Consider the following 27,911-nt stretch of genomic DNA (forward strand, 5'->3'; position numbering starts at 1 on the left):
ACAGATATCATTACTTTGTACTTGAAGTAATTTGTGTTAATACATATGTATATATATATATATATATATATAATATATATTATATATATATATATATATATATATATATATATATATATATATATATATATATATATATATATATATATATATATACATATATGTATATGTATATATAACACAAATTTCTGCGAGTATAAACTTATCAGAAATCAGGAATATATTGACTAGAGTACACAGTTCTTAGATTACCAGTAATCAGCTTTATTTAACTCAAATTGTTAACTCAAGGTTAACTCACTTTATTGTGAACCTAAAAACTGTAAGAAGAAATTAACATAATCCATATCAGAAGATTGTCTACAACTTAAGTATATGCATGGATCATAATTGTTTGCTATGCATGGGAATAGTGTGAGCAGTTATCAGTCTTGATGTTATCAGTTAGAGCGCTATTTCCAATGGCTACATTCTGCTCTCCAAGGTCGTCATACTTTGATCTATTGATATAAGTATAGAACATGTAGTTTTGGAAGGGAAATGAAACATATAAGTGCTTGTATTGAAACTTTCATTTCGCCTCATTATACGTCACCCATACAGTGCGATTAGATTTAAATGTAATCATAAACATTGATTAAAAGTGTTAGAGTCCTGACTTTAATACAAAGATATAAACATAGTTCAGACCGATGTTCTATTATTTTCAAAAACATCATTCTCAGGTACTGTGGCGGTCATTATTCAAATCATGTGAAAACGTGTTGATGAAGCTATTGGAAGTGTTCTCGTTTACCTGATACATGCTTTTTCGGTCACCCCTATCCTAATTGCCATTAAACCAACCGCCAATCGACCTGCAACCGTAATGTACCTCTAATACTACGAGAGCCTCTAGTGGCCGGACTTCAAAGGTATCGATTTCGGCGCCTCGGCCAGCCGATGAGACGCTTTGCTTGATAGGTTCCCATCCAACACCCCGGGGCAGTAAATCTTTTTAACCGAGTCAATGGAAGGAGTGCCATGGTTGACATCTGTCATCATTCTCGGTAATTTGCAAAATGATGTCTTGTGATAACAGTAATCAGCGAGTCATTGAGCGGAAGACTTCGGGGCAGAAAACACATCTTGGTTAGCTACTTTTAGTAAAAGTAATATAACGGTATTAATTGTGAGTGGGGAATGCCGGGAAGAAGGCATGTCAATTTGCCTAGCAATATGAACTAATCCAATAACATTTTTTCGGTAAATCTAATTATTATCATTACAGCTAAGAAGTTGAGCAAATTTGAGCAGAGGTTCATAACAATCTGCTAATGATCCGGCTCATCTGCTGATGCCACTAGTCTTTAAAACAGTCACGCGATCAGTCATACAATATGTCTGGATAAAACATGGTGTGTTTGGCCTATCAATCAATTAAAAAGTACACAGCACCTCTGAAGTTGCACAGCAGCAATAACTAACGACGTAAAAGTCAAATGCACTTTTTAAAATTACACAATTAATCAAAAATATTACCAACTGTATTTTTGTAATTATTCGGAAGGCCTATTTTCCCTCAACATCAATGAATATTGCATGCGCCCATAACCGCCGCAATGCGTTGAGTATAAGCGGTTGGAAAGCCAGTGGGCACGCAGCTGTATTCCACAATATGGCCCTTAGTTGATTCTTATCGCTTTCACTATTTCATGAGATCTTACTGAATCTCAGACTGCGCATGTGACACCAGAGATAATCAATGATTCATATGTTTCGCCGATTACATCTTCCTTCTAGCTCATAGACATCAAACAATGTATTATGAAAGGTACCTGTATCCCTCTCCCACACGATGCTCGCGTCGGGCAAGATCATGAAGGAAGAATGGCCATACACACTGAAAGGCTGCAGTTGTCTTCCTGCAATGGGGTCACGGGTTCAATTATTTTCTGTGTTCATATTTCAGTGTTACTGTGCTGTATTGTATATCGAATTGAAGAGTTTTTAAAGCCAGGTGTGCATAACTTATCGACAATACACTGCATCTATCTATATAATAATATTCTTCTGTCTGTCTGTATTTCTGTCTGTCACTCATTCATTCATTCATTCATTCATTCATTCATTCATTCTTTCTTTCTTTCTTTCTTTCTTCTCTTGACTTTCATTCTGTAAAACTGTCTAATATCTGTCTAATATTTTACAGACAGTAAAATTATGCAACTGTTGATCATGCGTCTTGGTTTGACATGTGTAATAAATTTAAATTGTCGGCCATTCAAGAAACATGACAAGTGATACATCCGTGGATTTTGCATATTTAAATTCGTCGACATAACAAAGTCATGAGCAGAACGTTAACATTGCACAATTCGTGATCGCAATTATTCCCCTTCGCATTTCTTGTCAAACCAATGGCGTCCCCTTTAACTGAATGTTTTCCTTCAGAACACAATAAATCAAGGTCCATTAGGCTGCAGATTGTGAGGTTGTCATTTTATTGTAATTTCCTAAAGATTTACTTCCATCCTTTATCTGCCTCAGTGTCCACACTTAAAATTCATACAGCTATTTATTTACAAGAAAATTGCTTCGTATGTCAGCCCGTCGCACCAGTCACGGTTGCCATGGCATTTCTATGGTTTACACATTATCTCGCGAAAGATATACGACTTCTCATTACCGTCAGAGTTCGGATGAGGTTCAGAGAGAATCCATAAAAGTTACCAATGTCCGCCGAAAATTATTTATGGTGCCTGTTCAGCTCGACTGAACGTCCATCTTTTGAGAGAATCTTCAAATTTCCTCTGTTAGATGGATGACGTCTACATTAATCATAACCGATATGAACATCATTTCAATACCACCTGAGATTACTTGCAATGTGATCATGGAAAGGGATTCTCGGCGTAAGTTATCAGACATTTGCTCAACGCTGAATACAAGTTTACATTTTACTCATCGGCAAACAGCAAATACTTTTCATATTTCCATTGCGTTTCCTTTAGTGGTTAAAATAATTAATCATTTCTTAGGAACGTAGCCTCACACACGCAGATGATACCATAGTCTAGTGTCTCTAAACATTCGGAGAAAATTACTCCCTTAAATACTTCAAGGAAATGGAACGAAGTAGAGCTTGAGCGATATGCAAATGACATCATACATCATTCAATGATCGTAGCTTGTCGTTAATATGGCCCGTAAACAATGCAGCCCCGTCAGCAAGTTGAAAAACACTCTCGAGCAGGTATAGTCAAGCCTAGGAACAAACATGCCGTTAAGCGATAGTTTCAGCTTAGCATGTGATGCGGCTTTCCCAGACGATAGTTTTTTAATCTGTAAGTAAATGGTGACGGCTGCGATTTTGAAATTTTGATCGGAGTTAAAAAATTTGCATACTTGCATTTTCGCTCAATTATTTCACTTTCAGGAATAGTATAGATGTCATTTTGGATAATATTTCATTAATTTTGTTTTGCATGACAAGCAATGTGTTCTTGCTCTTTTCTCCTAAAGTATTCTGAATAAAAAGTATTTAAGCCTTCCACCCATAACACAATATAAGTTTTATTATGAATAAAATCTAGTGAACTGCGTATAACACAAATGCACAATGTCTTTATATTTAGACATTTGTTTTTAATCTGAACCAGAATGGTGGTCAATATTAATGTAACAGATTACGAAGCTTTAAGCTCGCATGGGCGTGTCGCTTTGACGTAGGCATATATTTCACGGTATCGCGCTCTGCAGACATAGATAACATAGTTTCAATTCAGTGTTTGCGTAGTTGTATCGGGACGGAAGGTCAAAGATCTACACGTCTGTCTTTTGGTTGTTTGAAGACCTCTATATTCACAGGAAGACGATAACATGCTGTCAATTAAGTCTATAACCTTTTCTGTACCATAAGCATTGAAATCAAACTCAAACAATAATTTGACCTCGTTGCAAGAATCCAAATAGCCCCAATCGTGCCTATTAGATTGTATTTGAAAAGGCAATTATCGATTTTGATATTTAATACTGACTTGTGCGAGATAATTGTGTTCCTATTGTAGCATCATCAACTATCCAAATTGAATAAAGTACTTAAAGTGGACCGAAATGACATATTATTGGACGGTTTTTTGTGATGTCTAAAATCACTAATGTATTGTAATGTACTAATTATGTATTGATTCTGAGGGGTGTGATGATACAGTGTATACCGTTTTGCCAGTCATAACCAAGTAGAAATCAAGATACAGATTTGCCACGGGAAATTAAGGGACAGTAAACTGACAATTCCAGCCAAGAGTAGACCGCTATAACCAGCTATAAAATTTGCCTCGAGACCTCGGAGAGTTTCGAAAGGTCCGATGTTCAGGTAATCGAACCAAATGGCTAAATGGAATAACCTTTTAATGTAGCAAGTGAACGTATATTCAGGATCAAATCCATGTTTATGAAAATATTAAGTAAGGTTAGAACGTTGATCAAAGCGTATTGCTCCAACAATATTAATTGTAAAACGATAAATGCAGATTACCAACACATTTAAAAATATCGCGACAGCCGGTAGTGTCTTTCTACATGCTCAAGCATAGCTTTCATACATCTATATGATTAACCAATGCGATCTCCTTGTTTATACTTTAAAGGCGTGTAATATACCCTAATTTTTGTACTTCATATTGTTTATTTACGAATTCGTTGTTATCGAAGTTCCGTTTGTCCATAAATATGCTAAAACAAAGTTTTCATTGAAGTCCTGTGGTCTATCTTTCAAGTTGGTTGACGTTTTTAATGTTCTATGGTGTTTTTACTACATAGCGATTCCTGCGTACCAAAGAGCAAAGTGGACGTTAGAGGGACAAAAGATTTGTGATGTCTTGCGTATTATGTCACAAGAAGTGTGACATAGAACAGGACGTATAAAAAGTCCGTGTCACACGTGTTCTACGTCATAGACCGGAACTTTTTTCCAGCAAAAATAAAATATCAATCTGTCGCGATCGAAATTGTGTCGTTTCTGCAGAAAATTTCGACAACAATGAATGATGCGATAAAACAATTGAAGGTATACCCGGCACAATTTCAAATCGCAAAAGCTTTATCTGTTCCCGATAATCCTTTTTCAGTGAGGTGCCTGAGATCTGCCCTACGGTCCACAGTCAGTGAATTAGTATGCGATGCGATCGGTCGACCGCTAACTGAGCTGAGTACAATCGCCGCCGGTCGTACACCCGAGTCGTACGTATATGGCTCTTTGCGTTTGTCGTACCTCTCGATAAATGGAAACCTTACAGCGTGCTACATTTAGTTCCATCGGGTAAATAAAGTCAATGCCTTAATCATGATCTGCAGAAAAGCGACACTGAATGCACTTATGTCTTATCAGTCGACCTTGGACGTAGAACGACACTCCCCTCTACCCTCATGGTTCGACGAACGACGATACATTTTCTCCATCGCCGTGTATTTTGTTGATACTCTACAACACTTCTGAGCCCGTCAAGTTCAATAGATTGAAGTTTGAAACCATCGACGTGAGGGGATATTTGGCGCTACAGAGTGTGTAGGACCGCAAGATGTAAAACATCGACAAGTTTGCACCCGTGCCGAGAAACATAACGGGAATGGCGGTAGTCACAGTCAAGGTTAGCAATGTATATACACGCTTGCGCCGTTGCTATCGAATGATCCTTTTCGGGTCACCCAGATCGACTACTTGAGATCTTTCATAAAAGCTTCGACACCTCCTTTGAATGCGAAAGACTGTTTCAATTTTATCGTTACATTTTGTACATGATTAATATTGACGTTACGCCATTATATACGACATCTGGCTTGCTGTGGCATCGGACAGCTGTGCGTGAGACAATAATTGACAAGTTCACGTGACTGAATCCGCGCTTCGACATACGGTGTATCAAAATTTCAACTTGATCTGATTTATGAATGAACACATTCTGTAGTTAATTTGCATATCTCGTTGGGAATAACTCGTTTTACTCATCCAAAAGAAAGTAATCCCGGTAAATAAATCAAAGATCGCATGAACATTTTTGTCAGTCTTGTAAAAAGTTGTTATCCCTAAGCCTTCAACGATAAGTACAAAGACTATTCATGTGATAAATATAAAATCCCATGATTTTTTCTCTGTTTGACGTCATCGTATACTCGTCTTTTTAGATAAGTTGTTAAACTTTTCGCCTTCGGTGTAGATTATTGGGAATAGCCAAAACCTTTCGCGACTCAAAATTTTATTTATTAAGTCGTTGACATTTATCGTATTGTTGTCATAATTTTCTGGAGAAACGACACAATTGCATCGCCGTCAGAACACTACAGTGTGCAAGATTTTGGTGGCGTCAGATTAGTCTGTTCGTGCTGGAAAGAAGTCCCGGTCGATGACGTAGGAAAGAGTTAATACGGATTTTTATCAGTCCTCTTCTACATCACACAAGTGATACATGATGCATACGTGCATCCATACATACATAGATACATACATAGATACATACATACATACATACATAGATACATAGATACATAGATACATAGATGCATACATACATAGATACATACATAGATACATACATAGAAACATAAGTAGATACATAGATACATACATACTGTAAATATTATATATGTAATATTTGTGTTAATATACATATAACATATATCTATCTATCTATCTATCTATCTACTGTACATATTTATATATATAAATATATATATATGTATATATATATATATATATATATATATATGTTGTGTGTGTGTGTGTGTGTGTGTGTGTGTGTGTATGTGTGTGCATGTGGTGTGTGTGTGTGTGTGTGTGTGTGTGTGTGTCAGAATGGCATTATTTATCAATTTAAAAAATGGACTGACTTCCCTTTTAAATTCAGTGTTATATGGTATGACTCAAACACGTGCCCACATTTTTACTTCTTACTCAGTGTACAGGCTTTTCTTTACACTCCCCTAAGTGAAAATCAATCAAATCGTCAAGCTTCTAATTGGAGACAAGAAATATTTACTGAGCAAAGCCTCAGGCAATAACCGATTGATTTAGATTTAAAAGAGTGCAGAATGTAGCAAATTACCGGTGATTATATCGGGCGGCAGCTGTGGCGGCTACAGCCTTGTGAATAATGTCATTAATTTGCCGAGCCATCCTCTCATAAGTTCTCGTTGCCAAGTTAAATTCTTGTGAATATATACCATAGCGTATTATTAGTCGCAGCCAACGGCACAAGGCCACGTCTTTCGGTGCATTTCAATTTCAAAAAGTCAAAACGTGTGTTCAGTCACACCTTCGTATTGCCTGATTTACAGGCCTTTTGCGTTCCTCTAATAATAAAATCACGCAAGATAAAACTTAATGTGGTTATATTTCAAAATTGTAACGATTATCATCTGAAGGAAGGTGGTATGATTATTTATTGTTACATTACCTCACCTTTACATCATGTTTGCGGTGAGCCATACGATAGGTTACCCATTATCTTGGTATTTAACTACTTCGGATAATATGACTCGCCATATCTAAAAATTTACCGCTTTAAGGTAGTATGAAAGACTTAAACTTTTGCTCAAACTTTTCTCAAGGAATATTTCAACCATTCTCTTTCAAAATCAAGAATAAAAATCGGGGATCACCATGGAAAGTTTGGTTACCGTACTAGAGAAACAAATAACCAAAGTATTTAAAGTTCAAAACTAAGCCGGTGAAAAATATTCTTACACCAAAGCTTTAAAATGAACCCCCACACGTTGTATATGAGAAAAGAATTGTAAAAGTTTGAGAGTCTGAATATCTATCCCCGGGGAGCATTCCACCTTAATTCAATGCACTTTCTCGGTTGGTTGCTGTATTCCATATCCCAATACAAGTTCTTGGCGTCAGCATGATTTGATTTTAGGGATGAACGGTCAAATATGGTGAGAGTGATATGCCCTGCTGTGCGTCACATACTGAACACCGGACTCGATTTCCATTGATAACACATGTACGTGTACTCTCATTTGCAACCTTAAGATTAGAAAGCATCTCGGGGAAGGTTTTCGCTGTCTCGAAATCTTACAGTATCTTACTGGTCTACAGTTGGTTACCATGGTGACTCTTATTTGGAAATTAATATTTCACCGTCCCCCCTTTTTGTGGAAATAGAAATATATTAATTTTGTGAAATTAGAAACTTTACATTTCTCTTTGAGTTCACACAGATAATCATAGCGGCCATCGAACTTTTGAGGTAATTATTTCCTTTGATCAAAATGGTTGCATACAGTAACCACCTGATTATAACCTGCATTTTAAATAGAATGGCATGAAATTTCCTTGAAACAGGGTATCAGGGAAAAATTTGAGCCTTCATTTTCAACGGCGCGCATTGCATTTAACATCAATCTCCCCTCAGTGCACATTTTCAATCAATGTAATTAAATTCCACTGGTTCAAAATTTCGGTAGGTAGATGATAAATGCCAGCAAGGAGAAATGGTAGACTTCGTGTCTTAAGTTAGGACGCTCCTCGGAATTGAAGGACTTAAACTTTTTGTCAAACTTTCAACCACTCCCTTTCGAAATCAAGTAAGGACATTGAGGGTCACCGTTAAAACTTTTGTACAGAGAAACAATTACTCTATAATTATCGACTCTTGGACTTCAAAATGGCTGTCATCCAGGGTAAATTCGAATGGGAAAAATTAAGTTTCGATTTTCACAAAAATAAGTCCATGAAAACTTTATTTACTCCATGAACTTCAAAATGAGCCCCCACGTGGTAGACCAGAGATTAATTGTACAAGTTTGAGCATCTGAACATCTGTCCCCGAAGTATATAAATATTCTACCTTAAGGGGTAAAATATACCGATCTCCTACGGAATCAAGTTGTGATGCAGGCTTGCCAGTAGATAGAAACGGTTACACCAATGTATTCATAGAGCTTACATCCGGGCATCCCAAAATTACAGCAGATGGTACCCCCTTATTAGGTATTGTGCTGCCAAAACCTTTTTGGCTTCATGTCACGTTGGCGTCGAAACGACATCTCATAAAATAGTCGAACTATTTGTATCCCCTGAAACTGTAATACTTAGATAAGAAATAATACCCTTTTTTCTGCATCATCATCATCATCACCATCACGTCATTGGTCAAACAGCATAATGTCATGAATATATATAATGCTTGCAAAGTAGCCGCGCTTTGCATTGTCGTCACAGCAAACACATGCCATGATCATCTACGACCTATATATTTTGACCAATTTCTGCATCGATATAGAGGTCGTGATAGGTCGAAATTTCTTTTGCATTTCGCCAAGAAAGCCTATAGTCTTGGAACCAAGATTTATCTACTCGCCGAATGCCAAAATATTCCTACAGTAGACGAAGCTTCAACAGACAAACAGGAGCGCAGGCATCATCATAGAGAATGAAATACATGCCTCAGCTTTATCAAAAATTATGAGTGTTGCAGCCCTCTCCCTGATGCATGTTGACATCACAAATCAATATTAACTCTTGCAGAATAGTTTATGGCTGTGAATTTTCACTGGCTGGTACTTTTAAAGCTCCGTCATAAATCACATTTTTTGTATGTATTGAGTACAACGTTCCTGCGAACTTGATTGGTTATTGTATGTATTTCAAATGTGTTTGTGTATTTTGATTCAACCACTTCGTTTTACCCGCTTGTTATAGTATTTGTATTCCCTTATTTGTAAGATCAATCGTTTTCAGACAAAGTTATCTTTATAAGACAGATTTTCGAACAAGCATCCTTGCGTATGAATTAATTTGGATGTTTTAGTAATCTTCTTCCTCTCGCCGAAGGATGTGGAACTATATTAGGATTAATCAGAATGGAGAATCCTCCAGCTACTTACAGCCTGTAAGGGCCTTCGCATTAACGATGTATATAAATCTATTGCGAATTATACCATTTGTCCATACACCGACTTTGAGTGCCCTCATTTGTCAGCGTTTTTACCCTTTCTTCCTTGATTGGTCTAACAATACTGGCCGCCAATTCACGTTTATTAGTGTACGTCAGTGCCCATGTAATATTTATGCGGCAGCCACATGTTCGCAACATGGCTTTTCAGTCTCCCTACCTGTGACAATGGGCAGCGATATTTAATGATCTTTAATAGCAAAAGATGACAGCAAACACAGAAATATAAGCCTTACTGCGATTGTAACGATAAAGTTCCATACCCCGACAGAAAAGGACTATTTTTTTTAAACCATGGTAAGATTTTTTCCCGATAATCTGCCCTGAAGCATGCTTCCACTAATCTTCAAATTTGACCTTCCCTAGCATATCATGTGACCAACCTTTCATCGATAAAAAGTATACCTGATATATAAGCATTATAAATTGATGCGTAAGTCAGGCTAGAGTTATCTCTGGTAATTCTCGGTAGGTCAAATTACATATATTTACTTCACCTGAAGGTAGCATTCATGCCCAGAAGGTTTCGGACAATTGAAGATTAGGTCCCTGGTTTTCGGTAAGGCAAATTAGATCCGACAAAGAGCCTTTAGAAGATATTTGCCTGGGTCATTGAACGTGTCCACCGAAATTATATACGTCTTACAGAAACGTTCATTCGGTGAATGTTTTTTTTAGACGGATGCATTTTCTCAGACTGATGGTTCGAATTTTAATTATCGCGAGTTTATTTCGAGCTGTTTTTATCTGTATATGTTAAACATTGATTTATCCCCACTGAGCTGTAACTTAAGATGTATTCGAAAATTTTTGCTGTGTTTATATAATGTGCTTTTTCCTTTTTTTTCTTCATGGAAAACATGCCTAGTGTTTAACTTATCAGCGCGGACTGTATGATTATTTGTTATTCCCAATGTTATTGTTGACAATTCGAATCGGGTCCAGACTAGCATTCAGTTCTCAACAATAACAATAACAATAACAATAACAACAACAGCAGCACATGTTGAAAACATTTCATGGTATCATCGAGATTAATATTATATTTTGACGTAGTTTAGAGGAGCAAAAAAGGCCTTGTTTTTTATACAAAATAATAAAAAAATAAATAAAAGTTTCAGATGTTCCCATTGACTAACACCATTTGTTGGTTGTCTTTCAAACAGCGACAAATGCGTTTCCAGTAAATTTTATATTGAACACAACCCTATTTTTCAAAGTAGAGTAAAATACCATTGGTATTATTGGTCAGAATGTCTGAAATAGATGTGTGCAACAGCTTACAATTACGAGTCCATACACTTTCAATGTTTTTATGTTTGTTTGTTTTTTTGTTATGTTGTGTTGTGTTTTTTTTACCGGGGACTGCTCATCAGTTTAAATGCAGGACATATTCAGGTCACTTCCAATCGTTACAACGAACAGACAGTACGTAGAAACTAATCAATGAGGATTCTCCTCGGGTTGGCTTAACGGGTCCGCACGGTTTGGTTTTTCTTAGAGATCTCCCGGAATGCAGTCCCCTAGGAAGGCCCATTCCTCAGTTTAATATGCGTTTTCCATATCCTATTAAAATCGTTCAATCGCTGTTGTGTTTCGTGATAACGTTAGACGTGGAGTCGGCCATCGCCCGAGGCACCAGCCTTTCCGTTAAAAGCTCCCGTTAGAAATTGATCATGACACGTCGTTAAATTGCAAAGAAAATTCAAATAAAATTTCCTTCCGTTGCAATAAAAGGTTGTTGTTTTTTCCCCCGCATGATAATGGTTCATGTCTGTGTAATTGAAAAAAACGTAATGTGTTAGGTACTCTACTATTAACGCATAAGGAATAGAAATGCCGAGGTTATGTACACAACAGACTGTGCAAAACACTGATAACGAGCTCGAACATCGTGTTTTCTTTTCCTGGGCGTTTACCTTGCGTCTTTATGCAGGCATTTAGCTCGTTTCGAGTAGAATAAGCGTCGTAGACTAATGTACTTCGGTGTTGCGATGGCGTCCATCTCAGGCCCTGAGGACAGATTTTAAAGTGCGTACACCATACCCCTTTGAGACGTTCTAAAAGAAGACAGGGACGCGTGCGTCGTTATCAACGCCGTTAAAAGGGTCTATCGCGTTCCTCTGGGCACCGCCTCCTTGCCATAGATAACGCACCATTTCACCTCCCTTCTTTGTAGTTCCCTCAGCCTTGATGGTACGTCAATTGAAATCCAGTCTGGTCGCTTGTGTATACATAAACTGACGAGAAAACGTCTAGGTATTGTCCTTGGACAATGGGCACTATCATATTGCCATAATACAGAATTATAATGTGCAGTATTGTAAGATACTATAATTCTACAAGTGCTTTGGTATTGATGGTATTTATGTGCTCAACCCGCTTTTTTGAGAAGTTATCGGGAATTAGTCTGAGACGTTAGAACTTACGGAATTTGTAATAGTACACAATTTGCTTATATATTTTTCTCCGGTCTGATAATGTTTGCGATTTCTAGATGTATGTAACCCTTGATTTCTTTCATTATTTAAGTCCTACCTTAGGAAGGGTAATTAGTGTGTTCCCTGGCTGAATTCATGGAAGTTTGCTATTATTCCAAGGATTGTAGCACAGTATGGTGACTAGATATGTTGCTGTCTCATATATCCATTAAACATAACTTTTATATATGAAATGTATAGATATTGTTTTCATCCCATGGGATCGCCCTTGCGCACATTTAAAGGCAACTTAATAAAAACAGGAGATAAGAAAAGTTGCAAGTATTACGAAGTGTATATCTGTTGCTAGGGATTTTGCAAAAGGTGACCTGTCACATTGACTACCGGGTCAGATTATTTCCATGCCAACGATAAATCGTACCGCAACGTCGCTCAAACTGAAATCTTTTGCAAGAGATATTTCCCTGAGCGTTTAATACATTGAACGCATGCGCTACTCTACTTTCAAGTCCCACTCAGCGGATCACAAAATGAACAAGTACTGCCCGACTGACTGTATCGATTGCCTGATGGATCGCTCAAGAAATCAGAGAGAAATATTCCGTCATAATGAGTGGCATATTTCTGCTGAGAAACATGTCTAATTTCAAGGGAAAAACGATCGAAGATAACTTTACAACATCATAGCGATAATATTTTAGCTTTAGAAGCTCCGACTTTCAGATACTAACATGATGAGTTTATTTATCCTAATGCACAAACCCGAATCGTTGATTTGGCTACGCTTCGCGCTCTTTAGCTAGAAATGAATGAACGAATTACACACAAGGGTAAATAATATTTCAGGACAATATTTAACAGGGGAGAGGTACAGATTTCTGCTGTTTCCACATATTATGAACATATGACGACATTAAATGCACATATAAGGAAACCGTCTATAACTGTTAGTGTTTTAATTGAAACATTTTTATTGACGCTGACAGCAATGTCGGCATCTACTTTTTTTAAAGAAGATATTATCAACTTTTCGATTTTCTTTCAAATTGTTTAAAAAAGCAAGATTTTGAGATGGTGAGGACATCAGGTATTAGCCTGATGATTATCATCATCATAATCATAGTTCAGAAAATTACAGTCTCAGTTATAAACGAGCGTCGTCATTATCTCGCAAGAGCCCTCGAGCAAGCCCAGGGTAGATAAAAATATTCGAAGTGCATTCACAAACTTTAGGAATACCTGATAACAGCCGCTAGCAATCCTGACGTCTTACTGTTAATGGATCCAATGTAAACTAATATAAACAAAAGGAAATCGAAAAAAGAATACTTATCTAAGATTGAAAACGAATCAGAAAGTCAGTAAAGGACTGATTTCTTCAGTACAGTACAAAGTTAAAAAGTTTCTGATTAAAAATGTAATATTTCAAGCAGTAGCGTTATGAAATGACATTCAACTTTGACCTGTGGAAGTTGTATGTATAAATGGGGTTTCGTTGCCTCGCAACAATAACCAGTCCAAGTCCAAAGCTTGAATATTCTGTTCCAGATGGCATGAAAAAAAGGGTAAGAGCGAACTCAAACCTAAGGAGAACCGATGATTGTATCAACTAATACTTTGCCCTTTCCTTTGTCCTACTCAGGTCGGTGTCTCCTACAAGGGCAAGGTCATGGTGGACGGTGTGACGTGGCTGGGCAACATGAAGCTGAAACCCAAAAACCTGACACCGCACAGGACGATCAGAGTGACCACAATTTACGAGGAGTCGTTTGTGAGGGGTATTGCCACAACAGACGGCGAATGTCACGTGGGTGCCAAGTGCTTAAAGAAAAGCGACGCCGGGTAAGCTTTAGTATAATAGCATCTGCAAGAAAGAAGTCCCGTTACTACCCTTTCAACTCCTAGATCAAAGTCAAGTGGGCTGTCCTAATACGCTCCTCTATCTATACTCGTTTCAAATGGACTGTGAGGGCGCAAGAACCTCTACATTATTTGTGTAATCTTTTTCGAGATATTCTTGCTGTGGCATTCACTGGGGTAATACGATGCCGAGCACCTCAAAGGCAAAATTTTAATGACTTCTTTTGGTTTCCGCTCAGGCAGTTACATCCTCGGGCGCGCAGTAGCATAATTTCAACAAATGGAAAAAACGGGGTTTGAAACGTCACCCACGCATTAACCAAAGAGGAAAAGTGGAAAGGTTCCGGCCGCCATATTGGTGCACAAGTTGTTATTATTAATTGTATTCATTACGGGGAATGGATAGATTATAGTTGAAGCTACTGAAGACGGTCAAATTAAGTGATACTGGAGCTTAAAATGAAACCATAGACAACATAGTTTTATGTCTGATGTTGTTCTCGTTTCTCTTTGTTTTTGTGGTTTTCAAGTTTAGGCGGGGTGCCTGAGGAGACAGAGATCTGGTTTTAAATTATGGCTAATTTCACCGATATTTGGTGTTAGTTTTTTTAATGATAATGAAAAAAATTCCTAAATAAGCCATAATCAAAGTGTCTTCATAGCATAAAGCCAATTAAAAACAAGTGACCTTCGTATGCCAGACAAATAACTGATTCATTTAGTCGTAATATGATGAACTTAAATTGACCGAAAATGTGTCTGTTTGATCAAAATATTAATTACATTTAGGCTGTCCTTTTTACTACCATAAGATTAAGGTTTCGATTATTTTCAACCTGTTTATGAGTACAGAAACTACTATTTTGATATGTTGGACGAACAGAAATTTACAAATACGTTTGAATACTGCCGGCACAGTGGGAACTGGCATGGGGTACCTCACTAGGAATATTCTCCGGACTTTCAATCTTCATACCAGCAGAAATCATTCAAATTTGAATAAATCTGGCCTTCAGAATTAGACTACACAAATGTATTGACTTGTTTATCACTGTTTGTAGTAAAAACAAACGTCAGTGAAAAGTTAACGGTCAGGATAAATATTGATCGAAGCTATCTCATATTGCGTTGTAAGGGGTCAGGTGTCCATAGGTTCATGTGGAATTGCGTCATTTCATTACGCCCGGCGTTCTATTTCCACATTAAGGTGTAACTCCAAAGAAATAGCTGATAAATTCATAGACTCGCGATGGTTAATATATTCCTTCAATCGTCACTTTTTATTTGATGATCTAATACGCAAGAAATTGTTCGTCAATCGCATTTATTTTATGGCGACAATGTGGTAAGAGCGGGTTGTAACGTCACCCACGCTATGACCAATAAAGGAAAAGAAATGCTTCGGTAGCTATGATCATTTGGTAAGTAGTTCTCATTAGTCGTATTCATGACGGAAAACAGCAAGATCAGAGTCGAAAACACTTATTCCTAAAGGCGAGTCAAATGAACTGACACTAGGGATTCAAAAGCAACCTAAAGATCAATTTTGTCAGCCGTGGTGTGGTTTGGTTTGGTTTGGTTGTTTGTTTTGAATTTCCGTAACTTACCCATACGCGATTTTTGAGTCGTGATACAAAGTTACAAAATTGTTAAAATAAACTGTTGCCAATGTGTTATCATAATTTTACACACGTGACCTGCGTTTTCCGAAAATAATAAATTCAGTAAGTCACGGTCATTACAAAAATATGAAGATTTCAAGTTTTGGCTACGTGTTTCCGGTTACAGAAACAATAACTTTGTCATTTAGAACGCTCAGGGTGTGTTAAAAATGCATGAATTGTGTGAGTGTTACCGGCACATTAAAAATTGATATGGGGTAGTGAAATATATTCTACTGGGCGTTCAATCTACGTACATGCCAGCAGCATTATACATAGAAAGTGTGAATAAATCTAACCTATATAGACAAAGGTGACTCAGAGATTTAACTAGTTTATCACTGTCAGTGGTATTTACATATAGAGGAGAACAAATCATCAATCAGGGTCAAAATTTATCCGACATATCCCATAATATGCGAAGGGAGTTTCGGTGCCGATAGCAAACGCGAAATTGCGGGATTTTATTAACCCGTTCTATTTGTGCATTTCGATTAACTTCGATAAATATTCCATTACTCTCTTTCTCGAGTTGCCGATTTCGCTCTCATTGTTTTACTCGACGATCGATTTGGTAAGGTGAGTTTTCTCTGTCAAGCGGATGAGAACTCATCGGCGGGTACTGTCATCATCATACTTTGTCGTGTAGTTGTTTGAAGACCCTGTCGGTGCGCTGTTATCGTTGTTCAACCCAAGAACCAAAGATTATTGAAAGAATAAAACGTATTGACTATACTTTATTGCATTTCCTCGTATACTTCCTTATGTATTATTCTGTGACCTTCCCTCGAGGTAAGAGAGTGCCCTGAAAAACACACCATGAATCGAAAATAAACAGTCAGATTGGCTTATTTAATGAAACTCAATTTCGCGCATACATTAAAAGTAAACACTGAATAAACAAACACAAAGTATAGCAATGAGCCACGCAGTAAACAAAACAATCATGATGGAAAACAAAGCTGGAAAGTCATCTTTTAATTTACCATGAGGATCATGCGCACCGTTACCAATGGCGTTGATGTCATCCTCAATGTCATCATTGTTGCTGTCAAGCGCCGCCCGTGACGTTGTGTGTCAGCCAGTCACCGGGGCAAGCAGACACAAGGGCATGGGCGCTTGGGACTTTTTACTGAAATGCCCAACACATGCAGACACGGCACCGAGAGATTTTCAGATCGGATGGTGACACATTCGGTTCACTTAGTACACAACTAATGACAGCAATTTGAATAGCTATGAGCGTTGCGATCTGAATTTCAATATATACATGCTCTGTAGCTATATGCGCTGTGGGCAATATTCGTATGTATGGTCGCGATTCACCCAGTCCCCTAAGGAGAGCACAGCTGTTCAGCGCGGAATCCGGTTTGATTTGATCACTCACGAGTTGCCTTTTCTTCTGATTGAACGATTTAAATGAATACCTTGCCAGAGATGAATGCACACATTTTGTATTAAAACAGCGAAAAAGCTTAAAATGAAACGAAGAATTGGGTATTCACTGCAGGAAGAGAATCACTGTGTTATTTTAAAGCTTGCCACAAAAGAAATTTCTCATTCTAACTTATGAATTATCGACGCTTTCCACCACTGACAACAGTATCGCGTGATCACAGGGAAATAATACTTTTACGTTGTGTCCGCGAGGCACCGATACCACGTTTTGGTCATATCGAGCTTTAATGTGCGCGATCGCTGTAGAACACAATTGATAACTAGTATGAATCTATTAGTCTGCCTTTAAATTGACTTTTTGTTACTAGCTTGACGTACATGCATAGTGTGCTTCATCAAAGGCGAAAATAAACGTCCCTCCGCACTGTCCAGGGGTACTGAAAAGAGAGAAACCACTTTTTCTTAAGTTTTGGATCGTACTACTGAAGAGAGTGTCTGATATTTGATCTGTAAAATAGAGAATCCGATTGAATATTGGATAAAAGACGGGCGGAGAATGTGATCGTTTGCCGTGCTCGTCATTCTCGAAATTGTAGGGTCATGATACCGAAAGTCATATTGGTGTTGCTATTCCTCACAAAATTGATCGTTTTTGTAAAAGGGTTCAGAAACGTATTAACATTTGTGGTCTAAGCAAGTTTAGGTTCTTTGTTTTCAGCCAAAGCAAAGACCCCTTAATGATCTTAAACTTGGTGAGCAAACACGTCTCTGACCACTGATTTGACATTTGGTAAAAATACTTAAACTGACAACTTTGTTTTCTTTACAAAAACAAGGTATAGACTCACGTTCTTGTGTGACAATAACAGTACAGGCTATTGCTGACGCAACACCAAATACCCGTTTTATTAACGACAAGCAACTTAAGAACGATTTGGATATTTACATAGGACAGTAGATAGCAAGCGGGTTTTAACTTTAAATCCATTTCAGCAGTTTGTCACCCCATACGGTGTACTTAAAGCCTATAAGTAATATACAAACGATGTATATTTCAGCGTACTTAAAAAGCTTCAATGCGTAAAATTACATTTTGATGCCGACACGGGGTCATAAATATACCTTCAAAATGTCAAAAGGTACAGCTGACGACCAGTGACGTCAATATGTTTGCAGCTACTATAAATTCTGCTCTTACACTTTATTACCACTAAATGCCATAGGTCTGTACAAAGTATATTTCCTTGTTGTACCTGTTCTTAAAAAATCCATATCCTTAGTTTAGCCCAAACAGGTGTGTTTTATCTCCTCATTTTCCGGTTTAACACGTCCCCTGTAGCTTTTTAAGAACCTTCTGCGGAATGGACCAAATTGTATATCCCTGAAAAATTGACTACTGTAATCAGTCCGAGTGGGTAATTCACGAAATCGATTGACGTTATTTCGAAAGTTCCTACAACGTTGAAATGATATTGGCAAATTTAAGTTACTTCAGAAACTTTGTAATCAATAGAGACAGAGGGAAGCTGACACAGACTGTAAGAGACACACACGGGGAATGAAAGACAGAAACAGCGGGCGACCTAGATAGGTGGGTAAATATAGACCGGGCAGAAAGAGCACACTGATATGCATGATAGAGAAAGAGACATGCAAATTTGAAATATTCAAACATAGATACATACATATAAATTCATAGATACGCACACACACATACACACACACCATAAATACATACACACATACATACATACATACATATACATACATACATACACACACACACACACACACACATACATACATACATACACATACATACATACATACATACATACATACATACATACATACATACATACATACATACATACATACATACATACATACATACATACATACATACATACATACGTACATTATATCTATAGTGTAGTCAGATAATGACATACTCTGTGTATACATAGTATCATGTGTGATAACTATCACTGGTTTGTATCAGCTGTATGTATAGTTGTAACATGAAGACACACTTTTTAGTAATAGCGATTGGTGTCAAAGAAAGGTAAACACATAAGCAAACAAATCAGTTACCACATTCAGCTTTTTTTCTTTAGGTGCTGTGTGTGCAATACGTGCTGTGTGTGCAATAAGCGGGAGATATGTGCAGCACATAGATACTATAACAAAGAAAGTCCTTATTTGGAATCTAAATGCATACGAAAATGGACCAATCATAAAATAATCAGAGCTTTCTTTTTCTCCAGTCTCTTAAGATAATTGTTCATGTTGCTGGAAGCCTAAAATTGCCATGTCTCTTTTCTACCATAGATTATATCTTGTCTACCATAGACTAACAGACCAATAAAAACATTTGATAAAGCCCCGTGACTTTCGCTTGTTCGACTTCATCCTAGTTTAATTTATATATACTGTAAGTCAGTTGACCTGTAAGATAATGAGATCCGGTCATGATGGGTTCAAAATGACGTGTTATTAAAGTAGGAAATATGAGGGCGCCATGAGATTTCAGATTTGACGTCATGACCTATGACGGGGTGACTGGTTCACCTAGTTAATTTACGAATGCATAGAAATTGTTATCATCACAACCCTTAACCTATATTGCACATTAGATTACAACTGAATTGATCATTTTTAAAAGTATCAGCAGATCGCCCAACGCGTGCTCTTTGTGCCACGACTGATACTTACCCGAGGATTTAGATTTCTTGCAACACATCCTACGCCTTACATCATCCACAATGTATACGCGAATGTTGTTGCGTTACACTTACGATGACCGCCTTGAAGCGTGTGATATCGTTTTCATACACCACATGCAAATCAACTGGAACGCAAAAGATCATTTCATCACCGTTGTCTCGCATAACCCGAAATCCTTGTATTTTTTCCCTGGTATGTACCAGTAAAAGATCGACCCTTTTATGAAAGAAAAAAATTCTACTCAAAGTTTGACATTTTTTGTGAAAGAAAAACATGCTGTTTGCAAATAACAATTCCGAACAAAATTCATTGAAGATGAATAATTGGGAAACTGATGTTTGATCAAAGTGGTGGACACATGAGCTTACCAGTGGAAATACAAATTTTAAGTTTGTCATGTGTGAAAAACCAGCAATTTCGCCCTTGTTTCGTTTTTCATGTAAAATATTGCTAAACGATGCATTCTGTGAATCAGACTAGTATACTCCTTGTCATTGAAAGCCAGAATACCTCTGTTTATGAATATTTTGTTGGTTATGACAATGGCAATACCTATCAGGAGATCAGTGTACTGATTTCTTGTCATGTTCATAGCTTCTTCAAGGACAGAGTGAGAAAAGCGCGTCAAAATGAAGTAACATTACTTCCCTGCATCAATCAGCAACACTTGCTTCTGAATATCCCTTCCAGTGCTAGTGGACATGTACCGTAAACCTCTCCGATAACGTTTAGAGCATGCGAAAGGGACACACGGATAAAAAACAGTCTGTCCAGTGGATTTATTCAACACTATCTTATTTTCATTCGGATCAGCGTCTTTTACTCTGAACAGTCTACTGAATCTCGTATAAACAATTACGACATCAGGCAAGAAAACCTACTTTGAAGTAACATGTACTCTCATACACTCCAACTGCCAATGTTCACATTTACTTTGACCGCGACTCGGTGATGATGATAAAGTGGAAGGCCAGTGAACTTGATTGAAATGATTTGTCATGCCAACCTGAAATCCTTTTCTATCATTAAGCTGAACATTTTACCATGTTTTGCTGTTGAGAATGCATGCAATACTGTCAAATCATAAAATGTTATCGATGATACTGCGTAGTTGTGTCATGAATATCCAGAATTACACGCTTTGTTTTTCTAATCTGGAAGCTTGACGTCATCATTACGCTTCGTGACGGTGTAGCAAGCATGCACGAGTTATACAAAAAATAAGAGAGAGGTTCGAGAAGACAAGGACATTCAGAATTTGTCGTAAAATTTACTAGAATCATTTATTTCTGCGAACGACAAACGAGCATTTTGATGGAACAGATAAGACACCCTATCATCAAAAAGCATATAAAAACCAAACGTTCTCCTAGCCGCGTCTCGGCCTTGGAGGATGACGGGAAAATAAATTTCTAAGGCATCGAATCTTTACCAAACAATTATCGGCAGGGGGGCCGGAAGAGGAAATGAGGGGGGCACGAAAAAAATGAGTGTTCTTGGGGTGGGCCATGAAAATTCCAGGGAAGGTAAGGGGTGGGCCACCAAAATTTTTTACACCATGACAGACAGAGAATATTTTTCAGCATTTTTGTTCCTTGTTGAAGCTTGAGTTCCTTGTTAAACTTCTTGTAGCATGATGAAATACCAAGTCTTAAACCTCACAATACAGTTGTTATGTGTAAAATGAGCAATATTATTATTAAAAATTGACTTCATTTGTCTACGATAATAACATGCCAGAAAATGCCAAGACATTTTGACCGGTTGACCTCGCTGTTAATTTTATGCAGGAAATTACAATAACAATGCTTGGTCGAATGACGCAGTGCCTTGAGCGTGGGATCGCCATGGTATATGGGGAGGAGTACCTTCCCGATGGTGATAAGTGGTGCAGATTACCGTCGCCTAGGTGACTGGCGTATACGCGTGCCAAAAGACACCTATGGTTGATTTCCTGTTGACCAGTCGGATGGCAGAGTTGCAAATACCTGGACTGAACCATTTTGTTTTTTGTGGGTGTCGGTGGTACTTTGACAATAAAAGTAAAGATGCACATATATTGAGTTTATTGTCTTGTTTATGAGCGGCCAGTATTTCCAACAGCATAAATTATGTGCATTTGCCCTTGAAGAAATAAATAATTTTCGAATAAAACATCGCGAATGTAACCACATTCCTTAAGCTCGACGTACACTTAAGTGCCCCAAAGAACCATGAAATCGCCCGACTTTCGATTGAAGAGATGAGTTTTGCCAAACCGCGTATACAGAAAAAGTGGCAGATTACTTTATTTTTAGAATCATAGACAGTATAGCGAGATGTAAAAAATGTGAAACAGGCTCCCCACCTAACTATCCTAAATGTTTTTGTGTCGAGTTTGTGTTTGATTCGTTTCGAAAATGTGTTCCTACATTCTTATCCGATTGTTTGTGTTAACGGAAATGTTTGTTTCGCTTTGGATATTTGTAGAGAAGTTTGGATTAGTGTGTACGGTAATGTTTTTGTTTGTGTGGGGAAAGCTTATGGCGAGACGCAGCCGGACCTATGTTGTTACAAAAGTTGATAGAGTCGCCCTTTGACGCTTGCGTTTCGAAACCCGAGTGTGGTTTCTCATCAGTCGCAGTGTAGATTCTTTCCTTAGTTTGTGTTTGTAAAATTTATTTTAATGCATTTTAGTGGTCTTGCTTTCCGATTAGCGAGGCAAGTATATTTAATTTTGGTCACGTTGTGAGTCCGTTTGGTGGTTCGGTTTGTTTGTTCTATATTTCTTTACTTCGGTAAATTTTGTTTTGACTGGTGTGTCTTTTAGATTTTTGCGGAGGTTTGTGATTTTTAGGCAATAAGTACCACTGCGGGTACGGATTTTATGTTTATTGGATCAAGATACTTACGAGTATCCTGGTTGATGTGCTTGTTCTCGTACATTTTAATTAATAGTTCGTTTACTTTGTTTACTGTTTGTTCTGGCTTGTTGTGTATAATACTGAGTGTTACGTAATTGCCTTTCGCATTCGAGTACGTAATCGTTTGTGTTGACAATAACGAAAAACCGACCCTTGTCGAAGGGTTATTTTCCCAAAATTTGTCCATTGTTTGCAAGCTGGTTTATCGCGATTCTTTTGGCACGCGACATGTTTTGTTTCCTTGTTTGAAAGGGTATCTCTAGAAGTGCGAGTTTAGAAGCTTCAGATAGCTTTCAAGTTTTTTGTTTTTTTTTTGTTGTTCGTGGAGTCCAATTTGACTTTTCTTTGAATTGGTGTTGCGATTGTTTGTGTCTCACGATGTAGCGTAGTCACATTATACGACTTTATTTGTTGAAATCCTGAGGGGGTTTTATTCTGTTTGGTTTTGTTGGTGTCCGAATGAATTTTAAGGCTTTTGCCTAGTACTATTTTTCGGAGTTTCATAGTTTGAGCGATGATAGGTTGTTGTTGAATTTCATGTTGTTGTCGGCTTTTCTTTAGAAATAGCTGATTTATTTCCACGGCCATGTTTTCTGTTACGTTACTGTGATCGTTTATTTTGTATTTAATGTTGTGTTACAGTTGTTTGTTATGTGTACGATTTTTGTTATTTCTTTGAAGTGTTTGTGTGTTCTATGTCATTTTATAATATTTTTTGGTAGTTCTCTTTTGGAGTATTTGGTGCCCTGAAAAGGGCCGCTTGGTATGGGTTTTTGTTAGCGCTTGGCGCGTTTTGTTTTGGCGATGAGCCTAGCTTTTTTATGCTTCTTTTCGCCGATTCGATGTGCTTGGTGAGTAGGTGTTTGCCGCCTTCTTGTCACTGTGTGTGCGTACATGGACAGTCTGCATAGCCCTTGAATGTGGTCTCGATTTGATCAAACTTACAATTTAGGAGTATATATCAAAACTGATAAATGATTTATGTGATTACTGTAGCTATAGATAGGCTACATTCAGGACGGGCAGCGACGAGCAGTAATTAGTAGGCAAAACAGGTGTTTTCACCGTGGGCAGAACTCGGTGCAATGATACTGAACATTAATAGTAAGCCTGTCACCTTGAAGGTAATGCTGTAGGTGAAACAGGGACTTCAAACGCACGATGGTACAAACAACACCACAAGTGAAACGTACACATAGAAATACATGCGTTCCTGAGTTGTGCCCACCCGGGCCACGCGATTAAAATATGACTGATACTGCTGGATAGTGTTAATTGGGTCGGTAAACAGTCAATTAATAGTTTAATTGACTACCTGGGTGATTGGCAGGTCGTGTCCAACGACGCATATGCAAAGCAGGCCAAAAGACAAAAGCCCCCAAAGTTATTGACAGCTGGCCAGGGTCACCATGAATACGTAATGAAGCTTCACTACGCAGAAACTGCGTAGTCAAGCCCTTCTTAACCGGTCAAACCCTCTTGGCATTTTCCCTCATGATGGTTGGTAGTGATACAGAGGCTAGGTTGAAACTGAATATTTCATAATGCTATAGGAAGAACTAGAATACGTAGTGGACACACAGGAAAAAATACTGAAAAAAAGGAGAAAAAAATGGCATTAATGGGCAGTGAGTCTTTTACAGTTAGCCCATGAAGGACTATTCCAATGGCAGACTGTCATTACAGTGGAGTAACATCGAATATCTTGGGTAGTCATAGAGAGGCAGACACTGGGTTGTGGAAAGTGCATTGAAATCACAATGGTCATGTATACATTTTTCCCCAACATCTGAAAACATCATACAGATATTCAGTTGAAGTAAAGCATAGACATACCGGTATATGAAATGCTAAACATGCATACCAGCAAACAGACTCAAAAATAATTATGCAGTTCAGTTCAGTCTTCTCAGTGACAAAATTGTCCTAAAATTCTTACTCTTTGCTGTATCATACTTTGGAAATTAAAAAGACAATGCATTCATTCTATATACCATGGGTGTTTCACTTGAAGTTCTTATTTTACTCAGAGTATGATGAAATGCACAATATTGAGCTTGTTAGACTAACTTGGAGATGTGCAGTGAACACTGTCATCATTAAAAATAATTCATGTTTAAATCAATGCTTCAACTATAACAACTATAACAGCACTGAATGAACTTGTAGATTGTTTATAAGGTATTTGGTAATTTCATCATTCTTTGAGATTAAAATAGCACAACACAATACTGAAAAGTAGCTGTAGGTGTTACAAGTAGTAAAGCTTGAACATATGTTATTTTGTTTGTTTATAATTTGTATATTTATTTGTTTATTATTTATTTCAAGAATGCAAGAATGTTGTTTTCACTAAAGCATATATTAAAAGTTATAAGGATTATATATATGTGTACAACTTTGTACCTATGTAATCTTTCTTTTTTGGGGAGGGGGCCACAAAAATTTTGTTGCCGGTGATGGGGGGGGGGGCATTAAAATTTTTGCTGGTGTTAGGGGGGCCTGTAAAAATATATGTACCACATATTTTCTCTTCTAGCCCCCCCCCCTCCGTTAATTGTGCTCGTTCCCTAAGAGGAGCGGAAATTTGATTGGGAAGACTTATTTACTTATGTCCCCGTAATACTGTTTTCAAATCTAATTTCACTTTTCAACATCTGCGACATGTTCAGTGGGGGCAAGAAATACGGCTGGTATACTAACCAACAACCAACCCACCAACCAAGCAGGATCATGGATGAGTCCTTGATCGTGCACTAACGTCGAAACACTCGGAGCGAAATTCAGCTGAGACGGGGAAAACTGCGCCGTTGGCACGCATAGCGGCAAATTAATGAATAGCCTCCTGCAAGGCATGTCATGACAACGGGATTTTTTTCTCGAACTTGACTCGACTCTTTAAACACGCGGGTTACAATAATTGGAAACGTTATTATTTCATTATCGACGAACACAGATTGGCACGTCACGAGGCCGCCGAGGTTGATCTTAGCCGGAGGGTGTATAAAATGTGACTGATTGAATCGATTAAAAAACTCAATTGAATTAACCGGAAAGTCCAGTCAAAGCGCAAACTGTTTTGAAGACTTCGACCCGCTGACCCCTCTTTCCAAGTTTAACGTGCCGCTGTCAGCACGCATGCGCAGTTTTACTCCTACAGATTGTCGTCATGAAAATATCCTGAATCACAAAACTCCAAGAAATAACGGCGTCGGAGATGTCTTTTAAAATTCAGCTGTTAGGCAGCAAAGCTCATGAAAATTCTTCTTGGAGGAAAAGTCTTAATTGAGTAACTTCTTAATATTTTCACGGCGCGACAAGTCGACTGTCTCCCATAAAAGTGAGAAAATCAGTCTTGGTTAACTTGTCGTATCGTAAAAATTCGACAAGTGTTAGTTACTCTCAAGGAATATTTATGAACTTAATAGCTAAATGATAAATGAAGATGGGTTGTTTTTCAGGATAAGAATCTTGACTAAAAGGTTCTATTTACGAGATAAACTTTTGGGATTACTGAATTACATTGTCATGGGAAAATGGATTGTCCGGATTAATGGAGAAATGTTCGCAGTGCAATATAGAACCTATTTCACTTTCTCTTCTTCAAAGGACAGCGAAACAAAAACTGATAAATTCATATCAGAGAGAGAGAGAGAGAATGAGAGAGAGAGAGAGAGAGAGAGAGAGAGAGAGAGAGAGAGAGAGAGAGAGAGAGAGAGAGAGAGAGAGAGAGAGAGAGAGAGAGAGAGAGGGGGGGGGGGAGGGAGGGAGGGAGGAAGAGAGAGCGCGAACATTTTTCGACGTTCTTTTCTGTTTTTAAAGCTTCCTTGGTTTTCTGATAATGACATCTCGGTATTTACCGGTCCAGCTACAGTTTGGAAAAAGAGCGCCCTCAAGTGTAGACTCTCAGTGACAACGCACTTTGTTTTATTATAACCTGAAGCTAGTCTGTTTCCATTTCTTTTCCAGATTCGACAACATGAACATAACTGTGCATTAATTGTAGCCGAATTTGTGGACACTTAAAAGCAATATCCATGAATTTATTGAAATGACAAATTCAATATTTCCTCGAGATATTGTCGTTTGTTTCTCAAGCACTTCTGTATAATTTTCTACATTAGAAAACTTTTCATACAGAAATTCTGCCGATCTGCGAAAAAAAATCACAAATTTTCAAGTAGCTATGTGCAGTTAATCGTAACTCTACTTTACTTCGTTCACAGGGAGTATTACTACGAATGTTGTGTCGGTGTTTGCATTGATATTCTGACGCAGCTTTCGAAGGACCTTGACTTCCATTTTCAACTGCACGTCGTCGAGGACGGGTACTTCGGCAAAATGGACAAAAATGGCCGATGGAACGGCATGATAGGGGATATACTAGAAGGCCGGGCGGACGCCGCAATCGCATCTATGCAAGCTACCAAAGCGCGCGCAGAAGTCGTCGACCTTTCCGTGGCGTTCATGGAGACGGGAATAAGCGTGATGGTGAAAAAGGGCGAAGGTCAAGTACCGTCAGACGCGTTTTTAGGTAGGAAGGGATCCAATCGATAGTCTTCGATAGTTTCAAGAGGAAACACACGCAACCTGTTTTTGAATAATTAGTCTGATGATCACGTAGTGCTTTTAAGAGTGAAACAGATGGGGTTCCCCTTCCCCGGGGCATCGCGACAGGAACTTGAAGGCTATACACGTATTTACCTTTGACCCCATTTTTGCCGCATGTAGACTTTTAGACGTTTGACATAGGCAATGCTTATAAAATGAAGACTCTTGACGTCTATTTTTGACCCTTATACATCCCCAAGGAAACACTTTAAACTGTCATTTGTTTTTTAAATGCAGAATTTTGACTCAGGTGTTTGACCCCTCCAAATTTCACGGAAAATTATGGGATTTGTTCTTGGTACTTTGAACTGTCAATGGTATACCTGTACCCAGGGTGAGAAGCCCTGGTTGGTGCCCGTTACTTACGTG

General features: G+C 38.0%; 1 protein-coding gene across 4 annotated transcripts in view; it reads left to right on the forward strand.

The window, feature by feature from the left end:
* The window catches only part of LOC139151160 (glutamate receptor ionotropic, NMDA 2A-like), a 182,297-nt gene that overhangs the window by 142,849 nt on the left and 11,537 nt on the right, over nucleotides 1-27,911 (forward strand). For all 4 annotated transcript variants that reach the window (XM_070723751.1, XM_070723753.1, XM_070723752.1 and 1 more), the window contains exons 4-5: nucleotides 14,025-14,224; nucleotides 27,158-27,465. In XM_070723751.1, coding sequence (XP_070579852.1) covers nucleotides 14,025-14,224; nucleotides 27,158-27,465 — 508 coding nt within the window. The remainder of the gene's footprint in view (nucleotides 1-14,024; nucleotides 14,225-27,157; nucleotides 27,466-27,911) is intronic.

This window comes from Ptychodera flava, chromosome 15, assembly GCF_041260155.1.
Source record: "Ptychodera flava strain L36383 chromosome 15, AS_Pfla_20210202, whole genome shotgun sequence".
Lineage (NCBI taxonomy): Eukaryota > Metazoa > Hemichordata > Enteropneusta > Ptychoderidae > Ptychodera > Ptychodera flava.